Source organism: Colius striatus, chromosome 3 (assembly GCF_028858725.1).
Source record: "Colius striatus isolate bColStr4 chromosome 3, bColStr4.1.hap1, whole genome shotgun sequence".
Classification (NCBI taxonomy): domain Eukaryota; kingdom Metazoa; phylum Chordata; class Aves; order Coliiformes; family Coliidae; genus Colius; species Colius striatus.
The window spans coordinates 15,055,714-15,069,460 of record NC_084761.1 but is presented as its reverse complement, the minus strand read 5'-3'; the positions used below and the strand labels follow the sequence as shown (position 1 = coordinate 15,069,460).

The following is a 13,747-nucleotide window of genomic DNA, read 5'->3' as shown; positions in this document are numbered from 1 at the left end:
GCAATTTAAAAGACAGTGACTCACAACCAATAAGAGAAAACTATGGTGATTCAAATTAATGTACAGGCTTGTCTGCTTCTAACTCTAGGCAATTTTTGTCAGTGGGAACTTTATTCTTTATAAACCCTTTCTTTTAACTCTACCAAACATTTTAAAACTAATTTGGTAAGACTACTGTAATAGAAGACACTATACTTGAGTTAAGAAGACTTTGTTCTACTACCTCCTTTTGATCCAATATTCCTTGCTGATTGAAGACTCAGTACAAGCCTTACCTTTGCAGTGTCTGTGTAGCACATCTAATGCAGCAATGAGGAACTCGTGTGCATCTTGTTGCTCGTACCCTGCTAAATGCCGTGCATGAGTCCATACCAGGTGCAATAACCTATATGGAATGTGAGGAGATCGGTGCCCAGAGTAAAACTGCTCAAAGCAAAGAAAAGGACATGACTGTTAACAAAGTTACACAGCCTCAATGCGTTTAATTATTAAAAACTTAAATGAGTGCAATTAGTCAAATAAATTTAAACCACTTAATTCTGATGGCCTTAATAATAGAGACAGTTTTTTATCACAGACTACTGAAGACATGGTCACAGTACCAAAGTCCTCAATTTTCTCCCTTAAATTCCTTCATTATATGATGTATTAGCTTGACAATAAAACAAAAAAAGAGAGGGGGTGTAGGGGGCAAACACTAAGGAATTCCATACTGATACCACTGGCTTTATGAATATAGTGGGGACAGGGGGCATTTCCTGTATTTGTAGAGATCAATTTTCTTCACAAATTCAATGACCCCATTAAAACAGGACAAACACTGAAGACAAGAATATTAGATGTCAACTGTCAGCCAGCCCCTGAACCAAGCCACGGTGAATCTCTGCATCCAATGGCTGTGCAGTCTTAGCTCATGATAAAATTTACAGGCAGGATAGCAGCCTCATGCCAGTATCAGCCTTTACCTGCACAACTAGAACAGCACAAGGCTTGAGAAACAACTATATTCGGCACAGATCTTTGCAGAGCTGATCTACCACTTCACTCACCTATCCTCAATGTCAGCTGCCCATTATCTCTCCTGCAGGGTGTCACTGCCTGGTCCTGGACCAGGTCCTGAATCTGCTTCTTAATCTGCTTCAGTCAATATCTGATGACCTGGCCATAGTACTGACTGAAATTGCCCCAGGTGATTTGGCCAGAAGCATATTACAGGATGCACAGGCAAATTATTCAGTCAGCAAAACCATGATGTGAAACAGCACTGCTGAGTGGTGACACACAGCTGGGGAGGTAAATCAGCACAGGAGGAGGGAGAACTGCCTACAGAAAATCATGCTTGCCTTTTGTTTTTTGTGGGTTTTTTTAAATAAGAAACAGCCAGGTCACACTTAAAAAACAAAAACCAAGCATGCTAAAAAACACTAAGAGTCTGTATTCTCCTGGGTTAGGGTTCAGCTCCTTCCTTTATTCTCTCTATTTCTATCCAAGTGCTACTGCTGCAACTCTTCTACCATCATGGATCCTCACTTCTGCTGCTAATTCCAGCATCCAGACTCTCAGAGTAAAGCTAACAGTCCCTTCTTGAGCAAGCTGACTACTCTCTCTGTTCAAAAACCCCTGCACTATGAAACCAGTTCCAAACACAAAGTAGAAATGCTTGTGCTGTCCCTGCAGGGAGACAGAGAAGACCCAGAGATTTTATTCGCTTGGCCTTCAAGGTTGTATTTAGCAGAACGTCATTAAATCTTCATTTATTAAAAATAAAAGTAATTTTGCCATCCCTAACTTTTGGAAAAGGTATTTGCCAGTAAAGGGTGCCTAGAATACAACTGTGTTTTGCCAAGATCCTATCAAAACTGATGGCAGCTTATTTTCAGTTACTCTTCGCAAACAGAAGACAGTAAGCAGCAAATAAACAGAACAAAACCAAGACTTAAAGCCCCAGTACATAATTTCCCGTTCTTATTGGAAAAGCAGGTTTCATTCCCCAGTTTCCCCCTGCCCAGTCTCTGGGCATTTTCTATATACAATGTGCTAAAAAACTGCTTAGATAAAATACACTGTATTTTAAGGGACAGGTAGGCAAAGGTACAATCTTCTCATCTAGTCATCGTATTTGTAGGGCTTTCTAAATAGTTTTAATATATTTCCTTGCAAAGAAACTTCTCTGCTGCAAGCTCTGCTTTTTCCAAACAAGAAGATATACCTCTGCAGCCAAACACCACAAAATGCTTCTATAAATAAAAAGATCAATAGTTAACTCTGATGCCAACAAGAATGACACCAAGGGACGGGAGCAGTAGCATGGTAATTGAAATCTGCTGACGCAGCTGCTGCTCAACATAATTCAGGGAACTGCAGCAATAAAACTTCTCTGTTCTGTCACTCCTTACAATTAGTCCCAGAGCTCTCTGGTCATTTTAACCAACAGCACTCTCCGTAATTACTTCACTGCAGACTCTAGACCTGCCAGAAGATTTTACATTCTCTGGTGCTTCACTAGGAATAGAAGATTTTAACAAGAAGCTTTATGAAATTATTAGCTTATTATCACACAGAAACTAGAAACACACCTAGTTAGAATGCTGTTGAATATCCATGGGAGTGGGGGAGAGCTTCTCTATTCTAATAAATCAAAAATGAAATGAAAGAATCTTTGAGTGCATTGAATAGCAATATTTTAACTGGAATGTATAAACCATCCATCCCATTCCTGTCATTTTCTCATTGCTGAGAAAGGGAGCCTGTCAGAGCTGTTCCGATCCACAAAAAGGAAAAAAAAGTCTCTGTAAAGTCTTATTCAATTGTTATTACACCAAACCATTTGTCCAAGTGTGCAAATATAATTATGTATTTGCAAGTCACCTTTAAAACACTTCAGTGGTACAGTTCTTCAAAACTTAATTTCAAACAATTTTTGTTTAAATTTGTTTTCAATTCAGCCATGTCAATTGTTTGTATTGGACAGAAATAGTTCAAGCAATTTGAAAATGCTTGGTCATACACAGTTTAATTGGTGTTCCCGGAAGAGGGGAAAAAACCCCCAACCAAAACCACAAAAAAACTAAACCAGAATTCAAAGCCTCCATTCTTATACACAAGTAAAAGTAACTTTCTTTTTTTGCACTTAAAACACTTGCTCCTGGATTCTGAAAGGAAGAATCTACAGGGGATACACAGGATTCTAAGCTTTGGAAATCACAATGCAAAACACAAAAATACACAGATACTAATCAGGTTTTAAAACCAAAAACAACCACCACCACACATATTAGTACTTCTTTCTCCACCTCCTGCCAAGGACACGTGCACAGAGTTTCCCAATTCTGTGAACAAACAGATACATTCGATCTATCTTACATTATGTGTCAACTAAACTGTCTGTGAGTTTTGTAATCAAGACTTTACAGGCCTAAATCCTGTCCCAGACTTGAGTCCAATTTGAAAAGCTAAAACCTCTCAGAAATTGGCTCCCAATTAATACTTTAAACATTCTGAACATTTACAGTGGATAATGGGAGTCAGTAATATAGAATAAAAGGACACTTACAGTTGGTTTCCCAACAAAGAGCCGTATCTCAAGGAAGCAGGGAAAAACCATTTGGCTTGCACATGCTCTGTAGTTCTACACTTATTTCAGATAAAAGATTTTACTAAGTTGGCACAAACTCTGCCTCTTCCATGACAAAAATGTAAGGCTTCTGTCTTTGTAAAGGCCCTTAACTACTTTTTCTCCCCTGTGCTGCTGCTATAACTTATTTTATACATAAGCCATTTCAAGTGTACCATCTGAAGATATCAAAGCTATAAATCATCTCGTTCTCGTTCTTCATGTCGTCACTTCTCAACTCCACATAGTTGTGCTATGTACTTTGATAGCCTCACGAGAATGAGTAATGATGGGAATAAAGAAGGCTTTCTTCTTTACATTTCTGACTGGATGCACTGCATCCTGCTGTATTCCCAGGTATTCTTGTGATTCCAGTCAGAGTACACCAAGATATAGATCTGCTAATCCTACCAGAATGGTCATTCTGTAAAGGATTTGGATAAACTTCAGGGTGTGGTCCATCTTAAAATTAGTTTTCACTGTTGAAGCAGAACTAAAATACAAATACCAGTAGGTAAAAAGTCGTGCACAAACCCTTTCAGCCAAAAGGCTCAATGAACAGATTCTGTGTGTTCTATCTTCCCTCCATCCAGTTTCACCACTATCTGTTATTCCCAAATCCTTTTCATTCCTTTTCTTATGCAGTGTAATTCATGTCATGATTCTATTGAGAAATAGGTTTCAAGTGGCACAAATGAGAATGTTAATTGATGCAGGCAGATATTTTTAAAACAAACAGAGATCAATGCTTGGCATATTTGCAAGAGAAGCTACCAGGAAAGAAAAACTCAATTCTGAGAACCATCTGATACTCATTACTCACCACCAACCAACTGCAAGGTGGAAGAACTTTGTAGCTTCCTATTTATCACAGACAAATCACACAACCTAAGTAACTAAATGATCTCAAAGGAAAAAAAAAAAAAAGGAACAAGCGTTTTTGTGTCTAAGCAGCAAAACAGCAAAACTTGGGGTTTTACATATAGTGAGTTTCATTTAATGTTTGAAATAAACTCTTTCTCCTGGGAGAGTTCTTAACTGGCACGCATTCACCAGATCCCCTGGCATTCCATTTGCCTAAAAATCACACCTTCAGAAAAGATGGGCGGAAGGGAGATGAAGTTAACCCTTGCCCTGATCATCTATCACTGGGTAAAATGCCTTGGGCTAACTACATCAGTTAATCCTGGTGAGAAACCTACATAAAAACAAGACAGAACCTGAACCAAAGTCTCCCCAGTAATTCAGTTACAAAGGAATTCTTAATCATAGCAGTGAAACCTCCATTGGTTAGCTTTCCCTCATTCAGACCTCATCTCTGCAAAGACAGCATAAGAATCTTCATCATAGCCGCTGCACACAGTTGGGATATGAAAGATAACCCGTCTGCTCCAAAAATACAAGATTTGCATTTTAATTCTGAATGAAATGAAAACTCACTGGGAAATAGAATTTTATAATGAGTGCTGACAGAGCTATAAACATAACTTGGTATTTACTGCTTCCAAGTTAAAATAGACTGAGCTGGTTAAAGACACTACAGTTTTGTTTGGGGAGGACTAAGCTCTGGTTTTACTTCAAGGTGGCTGAGTCATTTTTTGGTGTCCTCCCACAGCACATAGCTGAGTATTTCAACGTGAAATAAGGACAGACTAGTGTACCACTATCTCTACAGTCTAATATCACAGACCTGCCTTTTCCCTCATTCACAGACCCCCACGTCACAAAACGTTAATTAGCAGAACTAATACAAGTGTAGGCATGAATTTTGATTGGGAAAAATGAAAGCTGAGATTCCCAAAGTTCTCTGTGAAATTAAACTTGATCACAATTGATATGTGTTCTTTGCTACGTGCTTGTACACAGTCTAACAAAAAAACATCATAGACCATCAACAGGGCTCCACAGAGAAAAACAGAAATAAAAATCATTACCTAGACAGTCTTGATCTTTCCTCCAGCCCCTCAATCTGTAACGCAATACTCACTTCCCCTCTCCCAAGGGATTCTTTTTAAATGCATGTGTGTAAAGAGAATGTGGTGATATGGATGGGAATGAGACTTTATACCACAATTTGAGGAAACAATACGAAGATTATGATAGTACTTCAAGAATAGTCAAAAAGGTTTCTATATTAACTGTTTACAGAAACACGTATTTCTATATCATTTTTATCTAGGCATAGTGTTTCCCCATTTAACTGCACATCTGGTTTCAATAATCTTGCCGCTGCTACCTACTGGTATGCCTGCCTTTTTTTTTACCTCTTTCTTTCCAGAAAGACCCAGGAATAATTGAAAAAGAAATTTTAAGAAAGTGTAACATACAGCTAATGATGGAAGCAGCATGAAAGGTTGCAAATTCACATGGATGCTGAGTATAAGCAAAAAAACCCTTTGTACTGGAACTGCTAAGGGGGACTTTACCTTCTATGTATATTGAATTCACCTACAATGACCACAAAGACTCATCTCTGGTGAAAAAAGGCACAGAAGTAAAATCTAATTGAAAATCACAAGATAAAGGTAAAGCTATTTTAGGTTGGTCTCTGTTTGAATGAACTTCCATCACAGCATATACAGAAAATACATGCTCTACATACAGACAGGTTCAGCTATCTTAAATGCTCCATGACAGCATGTACTATACTTTTTTTAAAACTTTTAAATGTATTTATTTTTTACTTTTTAGGTGTTGTTGGGTTTTGTCTGTTATTTGGGTTTTGGATTTTTTTTTTAATCTTGGTAAAAAACCCAGATCTATCACTGAGCAAAAGGCACAGAACTGGATTTGCTTGTTTATTTTTAAAGACTCATCTTAAAAAGTAGAAGCCTATCGTCCTTCCATTATTCATGTGGAGCTAAAATAGTTAATAAAATTCTTTGACTATTTATTAAGGAAAAGACTGTGTCTGTGTCATGCAGCACAGATTAAACCTACGGAGAAAGGCACACTGCAAAGCCAGTCACCTAAGCGTGAAAGGGAAAGAGGAGTAACTTGCATATGGAAGGTACAAACTGTACCAACACATTCACTTTTCTACCATCCCCTGGACAATAATGGGTCTCCACATCAGAGATGATAGCAAAATGTTGCTCCTTGTTAGAAAGCACTGAATCAAGTTGTTTAAAATATTTATACAGACCTATATAATCCAGCACTTTAAACCACAAGGCTATATATTATTGCTTTATTCTCAATCCCATTATCACTCTAACAGCCTGTGACATATTTTCCAGTTACAACTTGTACCTTTAATTAAAGCACACATTCAACTTTAAGACTAAAGACTTGCAGATCAGTCTCAGAAGAGCAGGCAGCACTGTAATTATTTCCAATACCAGCTTGGCCTAAACAACGATGACTTAAGAACAGGACATAAAAGGCCAATAGTTTCCTTTTCAGCAGTTGAGTATTTTTGGCAGTAAGCTCTCACTCAATCTTTACTGATCTGTTTTGCCACATCTTGAGGGAAAACGTAATTTGCACTTGAAAATAGAACACAACTGCTTTTGGGGTAAGAAACAGTCAGCATCTGTGGAAAGGCGACGCTACTGCGGCAAACGGCACTCACCTCCTGAAAAAGCGTAGACATTTCACAGACCAGACATGAGCTGGGGCTTTGCATTTCACATTTGTGCCTGTCGGAGAGGAAGAAATCTCGCAGCAGTGGAGTGTGGGTAAGTGCCTGGACAATACAGTTCATAAAACATGTGTTCCCAAGATTGATTAGCCCTCGTAGACCTATAAAGACAGAAGAGGGAGGGGATGCATAAGCATTATCGAGTTTAAAAAAGGGATATATTTGCATTTTTACATAGTTTTCACATTACTGCCACAGATCTACTGTATCTATACAGCTTCGAAGACACAGTTTTTTCCCGGTTTAAGAAGGCTATTGGTTTTGATGTACTCAAGTTACAAGGTGCCAAAAGCACCTTAACTACACTAGGATTTGGTTTTCAAACTCTTGGAAAAAGGAAACCTTGAAGTAAAGCAACACCAATAGCATTGTGCAATGTCTGTTTTGCCATATGTCACCAAAAGATGCCCTTCCTCAAGCTGATACCAAAGTGTATAACACTAGTAAGTCATTACAGTAAGAAACAATACATGTAAACAAATCAATAACAAGTCCTCATATAGTTTAAAAGGCTTTCCCTCATGCAGATCATGAAGTCAGACTAAGGTTTTCCGTACTGTTCTAATGCAACAATCTAGTTTCTAATACTGGTACCAAAGGCAACAGCCTTGACAAAACAAAGTCAGGCTGTGACATTCAATGCAGACTTAGCATATCCTTTTTTTTTTTGGACAAAACCCGAGATCCGAACAAAGCAACCTTAAAAGAGAGACTTTGAACAATTCTAATTCCACACTTCTTTTAGCTAAGTTAAACATTAATCTACAGTACACATTAAAAAAAATCAACTTGGCATAAGAGGATTCATCACACCTTAAGTCAAATGTTCAGTAATACTCAGAGATGATTTCTTGTGCTTGGAAACCAAGATGCTTAAAGGAAAGCTCTTTTTGTTGCACAACAGAAGAGAGGTTAGGAGTGGGGAAAGCTTTTCAGTCATTTGCAAAGTCTAAGTGAGAAGAAAAACATGCTCAAATCCTTGAGTATTCTTCCAAAATGTTAACACAACACCACCACACAGGAGTGCTAAACAAGAAGAGCATCAGGTGGACAAGAATGCTTATTTTTAATTAAAAACTTGCTTTGAAACAAGACAAAATGCACTAATAGATACAATTCTGGTATTAATCCTATTTCTATTGCAGAAGAGAACCATGTTAATTTTAAATTACTACACAAACAGTGAATGAAAAAAAACCAACCAAGGTTACTCGACAGAGAATGTAGAATTTCCTTGTCATTTCACAGGGAGGAAAAATTAAAAAAGTATCAGCTGGTAATGCTGTGGTAATTAAAAATGGTGCAGTTCCCTTGCAGTACACCAGATAGTGCTCAAAAGGCTCTTTAGCATCTTTCAGCCGAAGGAGGTGTGGTCCAGTTGCTAAGTTACCAGAGCGAAACGGCACTACATCGGCTTGAACTGCATATTGGGCGACAGGCGATGGACACAGAACCCTCTTATGTTTTATTTTCCTCCTGTACCTAATGCAACACCGTCTTCCTTCCAGCATCTTCCTGTTGCTTCCATTTACCCACAGTGCAGGGCAAAGATTTTCATTATGTTATAGTAACTTCTGCTGGGCAGAAAGCTTCCTGCAGTAATTTGCTTTATTTTCATGCTGGGAGGCAACAAGTGTATGCACAACATTAGCACAGTGTTAAACAGTTCATTTGTTGTAGCAGCTTGAAATACAGTGGGATGCTTTAATTTCATACGCAATCCTATTTTATACCCCAGTCTCAGTGTCTCTGCAAATGATGGCACAATAAAGATGTTCATGCTGCACTAGTGGAGAAATGTTTGGTGGGTACCTCTTGCCTACCTCTCCTCTGCATTTTCTATTTAAAACTTACTGGGTTTATTTAAATTGCAGACTGTTAAAACAGAAGCCTGTAAGGCTCCTGGGATATGTTTGAGATGCACCTGGGTATTTCAAGAAGGAAGAGTCTCTTCCTTTTCCCCCTGTCAAATTAGTCCCTCTGGTTAGCACCAGAATTTCAAGTCAGCCCAGTCAGTACAGCAAACTAGTGGAAAATGAGTAGTACATCTACAGACTCCTATCACTTTTCAATGTCTAATTGAGCAATCACAAGTAAAAGCAAAACACATAAAGGCAGCTTTTTGGAATCATTTATTAAGCATCACTTATTACATGCCTGTGGCTGGACCTTCCTTCCCTGTGACAAGAATCAAATCTTCCTCAATGTTGCCACCAGAATACTAGTTACAGGCGTCGAACTTGGAAGTCTCTCCTGGTTTACTCTACTTGCTTGGTCTTTTGGTGTCAGTTCTTCAAAGGTCTAAATGAAGTGCTTCACATGCTATGGCTTCACTTGAATGAACCAAGACAAACCTGCAAAACAGACAAGGCTGAAACGTGAATATCCCAACTGTTAATTAAACAAAAGAGAAAACTAAGAAAATGGAGAACACAGCAAAACACGAGAACTTACTTGGTTAGGAAGGCAAGAAAATGAAGTAGTATACATCAATCTTATCCTTGAGGGAGCAATGACTGCAGTTGCTATACTGTCTCTCAAACTGATATTTGGAATGAAAGAGGCATGATGCACTGAACTACAGTTAAGATAGTGCATAACTAATTGCAGCATCTTGAAAAACAAGAAAATTTTATATACATAAAGAGCTGACAGAACTCAGAAAGACACAGTTTCTTGTGCTTAACTTCTAGGGGGGAAAAAATGAGTTTTGTTGTAAACAGCTAAAAATTAAAGCCTATATAGCATTCTGGTCATAAAATATTAAGAATGTAAAAGACTTGTCTTACCACACTTATTCCCTCCCCATTAATAAAGTCTGGCAATAGTTAATTGGAATAGTCAGTGTTGCAACATGTGGGTCATAAATTAACAAAAATAATCATGTGTCAAAATCTCAAATGCAGCAGTTCACTTTTGTTAGCATTAACAGTCATCTCCACTAGCATCTAAACAGTGGCCAGTATTGTTTAGAGTGTGGGCTAACTGTCTTAAGGACTGCCAACAGGACTCAACCTCTAGTAATAAGGCTGTGGTACCTTGCAGACTTCTGTGCTTCATGATGTTATTTTCTTTTCTAGTTTTTATGAACTGTCTCTGAAATGAACAAGAGCAACCAGTGATACTTGTGGTTAAGTGTAATTAGGTGAAAAGCACTGGTTTACTTCTGAACCTTGCTGATGTAAATGTAAATACTGGAATAAATTAATATTATTGATATCAAGAAAAAATTGTCACGTACTGTATACTCTCTAATCACAGTGTAGGAACACTATCCTCATTCTGTCACATGCTGGACAGGCACATAAGCAAAGAAGCAACAGATTTGCTTCTGTAATGCCTTGAGCACAGGTGAACCCATCCAGGAAATTATTTTTTACATTCAGTCTCAAAACTCAGTTCTTAGTAGCTGGCTTACCTTTGTCAGCTTAAGCTCTTCAATCTTCTTCTAGTAATGGGGTTTGACTTTTTCAAGTGCTCCAAGTAACAGATGCACAACACTGGGCAACAATGCTTGTTGGGATGCAGGGATATCTAGAGCACTGGTTCTGCAAGTCCACCCACGCAGGCAAGATGAAAAAACCAAAACAAGATAAGGAAATTCCACTTCTGTGAAATGCAACTGTACAGCTATTAAAGGTGAGGAAACAGGGAAGTGAGAGGACCACACATGAATAAAAAACACAGAAAAACCAACCAGGTGTCTATCTTGCACTCCTGGAAGAGGTTTGGTTTGTCTCTCAAACTAGGCTTTGTGCTGGGATGGGAAAGACAGCAGACAAACCAGTCTGAACAAATATTACTACACAGAAACTGATTTATTTGAATGAAGGTTCTGGAAGCAAGAACATAGGTCACTAATGCAACTCTGAGACAATCAGGAAGTCATTCAGATGCACTGAAGCATAGCTGGAGATCCTTTTTACATCAAACACAGGTTGGCAACACCTTAGAGCAATCTTTTGTTCCCTGCCTCCAGCCCTTGGAGTTGCTCATCTTGTGATGTTTCCCTGAAGCTCCATCAGACAGTATCAGAAGTCAGTGCAAGCTGAGGAACTGCTCACTGAAATATTTAGAGAGATCAACATAACCCTTGGAAACAAAAAGTGCAGCATGGCAATGCACATTTTTAAAACAATTTGTTTTTTCATACCACAGAAATGGCAACATCATTTAAGAGCATTATTTCTGAAAAATGTATTTCAAGGGAGAAGTGCCCTACTTGTTGGCACCTAAAATTAAACTCAAATTCTCTCTCAGCTCTCAAGTTTCAGTTGCAGACCATACATCACCAGAATGGATCTGTTACAAACACTGACCTCAGCTAGACCAACACACCGATGTTCCACTTGCATGCCAGAAGCAGCATAGTTTTGCTAATGGGGTTAGTGACAGCAATTATTCTCAAATGATAACCCCATTTGAAATAATTTCAGACAGCAGCAGTATGCATAGATGAGAAATTCCATGTCTACATGGGAAAATGCATGATGTTCTGTAACACTGGTGATCGTGTGAGTTATCTAAAAAACCCAAAAACATGCAGTTCTGGTGAATTTATTCTGCACCATTTCAGCTGAAGCACCCTTTCCTAGTGGCTGCATGAAGCTCACAGGTAACTGCAGAAGCAGGAATACTGAGAATCAAACATATTGGAAATGGCTTTTTCAGAGGTTTTTATAGAGCACTTTTTTTGCAAACAAACTTAATGACACATTCAGGTATTGAATTATTTTGACAACAATTTAAGAAAAATCTGTATAAACTTTTGCTGCAGCGAAGTTAAACAAAAAAATTTCAACCACAACATCTTAAAAACTGACTTGGCCATTCAACATTTGTACCTGCAAACACACAGCATGCAATCCACCATAAAAGAGAGAACACCTGGGGAGGTGGGGGTTGAGCCCCGTCTGAATTTCCCAAAAGGCATAAGATGTATTCTTTAAATTCAAACAGCTTTACAGTTTTGCTTTAGAATTTTAGAAGGGCATAAACACATAAACAGTCTGACCACTTTAAGTTCATTTTTTAATAGGAAAATTTTGATATAAAACTTGCAGAAGTTATCTTGACATTCACCTCAGTTCTACCAACCACATCTTGTACTTTTTCCACCACTTCTAAGACAGAATTAATTAATTAATTAATTCCTTCAGTAATAAGCCACTGTGTTTAGGCATTACGATTTCTTTATATTGTAGAGATACCAAGGTAGAAATGGCTCTGATGAAGAACACAGAAGGATGGAAAATATTTCCATGACCTCGGACATGGCTGAACTGAAACACGTCAGCAACTACACTGTAATCTTTGCTAGGAGGTAGCCTGCAGCAACCATGCCAGCTTTGCTGGGGGCTTTGGTTCCAGTGCCTTAGAGGAGCACATAGAGAAGTGTACGAAATGTTCAGTGATTTTCCCATTCCCTTTCACATCTATTTCAAGGGTTAATAAAAATGTCCAGACAGTATTCTGTTGGTTTTTAGGCCACATGAGCAGACCCACTAGAGGAAGATGTAGTGAGTTTGAGAAAAAGTATCTAAGCAAAAAAAGTTCTGCAAATACAAACTTTGAAACATCTTTCATGTACGGTCACAACCTACTAAAAATAACTCTGAAATGAATATGCTCTGCCTAGGAGCAAGTTAAAGGCTATATCCACAGAGCAGTGGTTTTGTAGCAAGTTATATACTTGCACACAATCTGGTGCTTATGTGGAATGAAGGTGGTCTCTTGAGACCCCAGCTCTGAGACCATACAGTCAGCAACAGCAGTGCAAGGGAACTTTTAGTTTTGTGGTGAGCCCCTTAGGCAGCCACAGGTGCACTTGCAGTCTTACTGTTGGTGAGAGGACACTTAACCAACACCGACCTTAAACCCTGAACAGAGTTCCTTCAATAAATCAATAGCCACCTTTGTTGGACATTAAGGGTCTGGTTTGGTTTTTTTACAATATGCTTTTGACATCACCTCCCCCCCAAAAAAAAACCTCCTTAGTTAATAGTAGGCCTGACAAATACCTACAGTAGGAGTAAACTACTGCAGTGCTTTAACACAGTTCAAGAAAAATCCAGCACAACTGTTCTGCCAATCCTTAAGGAATTCCAAAAAGGAAAAAAAATAGGAGATACAAAGTACAAAAGAAACTTGATAAAGAAAATATATAATGCTCAAATAATACAAACCGCTCAGGATACTGAGCAGTTATAAACTGCTGAGTTGCAAGCAAGGCTATAGAAATTTGCAAGAGGCTAAGCTTCAAAACACCAAACCTCTCCCAGTTTTATATAATCACTAAGCTACAGAAAAAAATCCCCTGCTAAACCGAAAAGGTACTAGGAAGGGAAAAGGGCTATGTGGCTTTTGAAGACTAGACTAAACCAATTCAGTTCAACGAATGAAAAACATGTGATGAGATCAAGATACATAACCACAAAACTATTCTAGGAGCTGCTGTGAGAAGAGCAAAGCCAGTAACATTAAAGAACACC

At 38.4% G+C, this 13,747-nt stretch overlaps 1 protein-coding gene across 4 annotated transcripts in view; it reads right to left on the bottom strand.

Annotated features, from left to right (window-relative positions):
* USP22 (ubiquitin specific peptidase 22) overlaps positions 1-13,747 on the bottom strand; it is a 110,856-nt gene that overhangs the window by 20,255 nt on the left and 76,854 nt on the right. For all 4 annotated transcript variants that reach the window (XM_061993271.1, XM_061993272.1, XM_061993269.1 and 1 more), the window contains 2 exons: positions 7,188-7,357; positions 276-423 (listed from right to left, as the gene is read on the bottom strand). In XM_061993271.1, the coding sequence (XP_061849255.1) occupies positions 276-423; positions 7,188-7,357 (318 nt within the window). The remainder of the gene's footprint in view (positions 1-275; positions 424-7,187; positions 7,358-13,747) is intronic.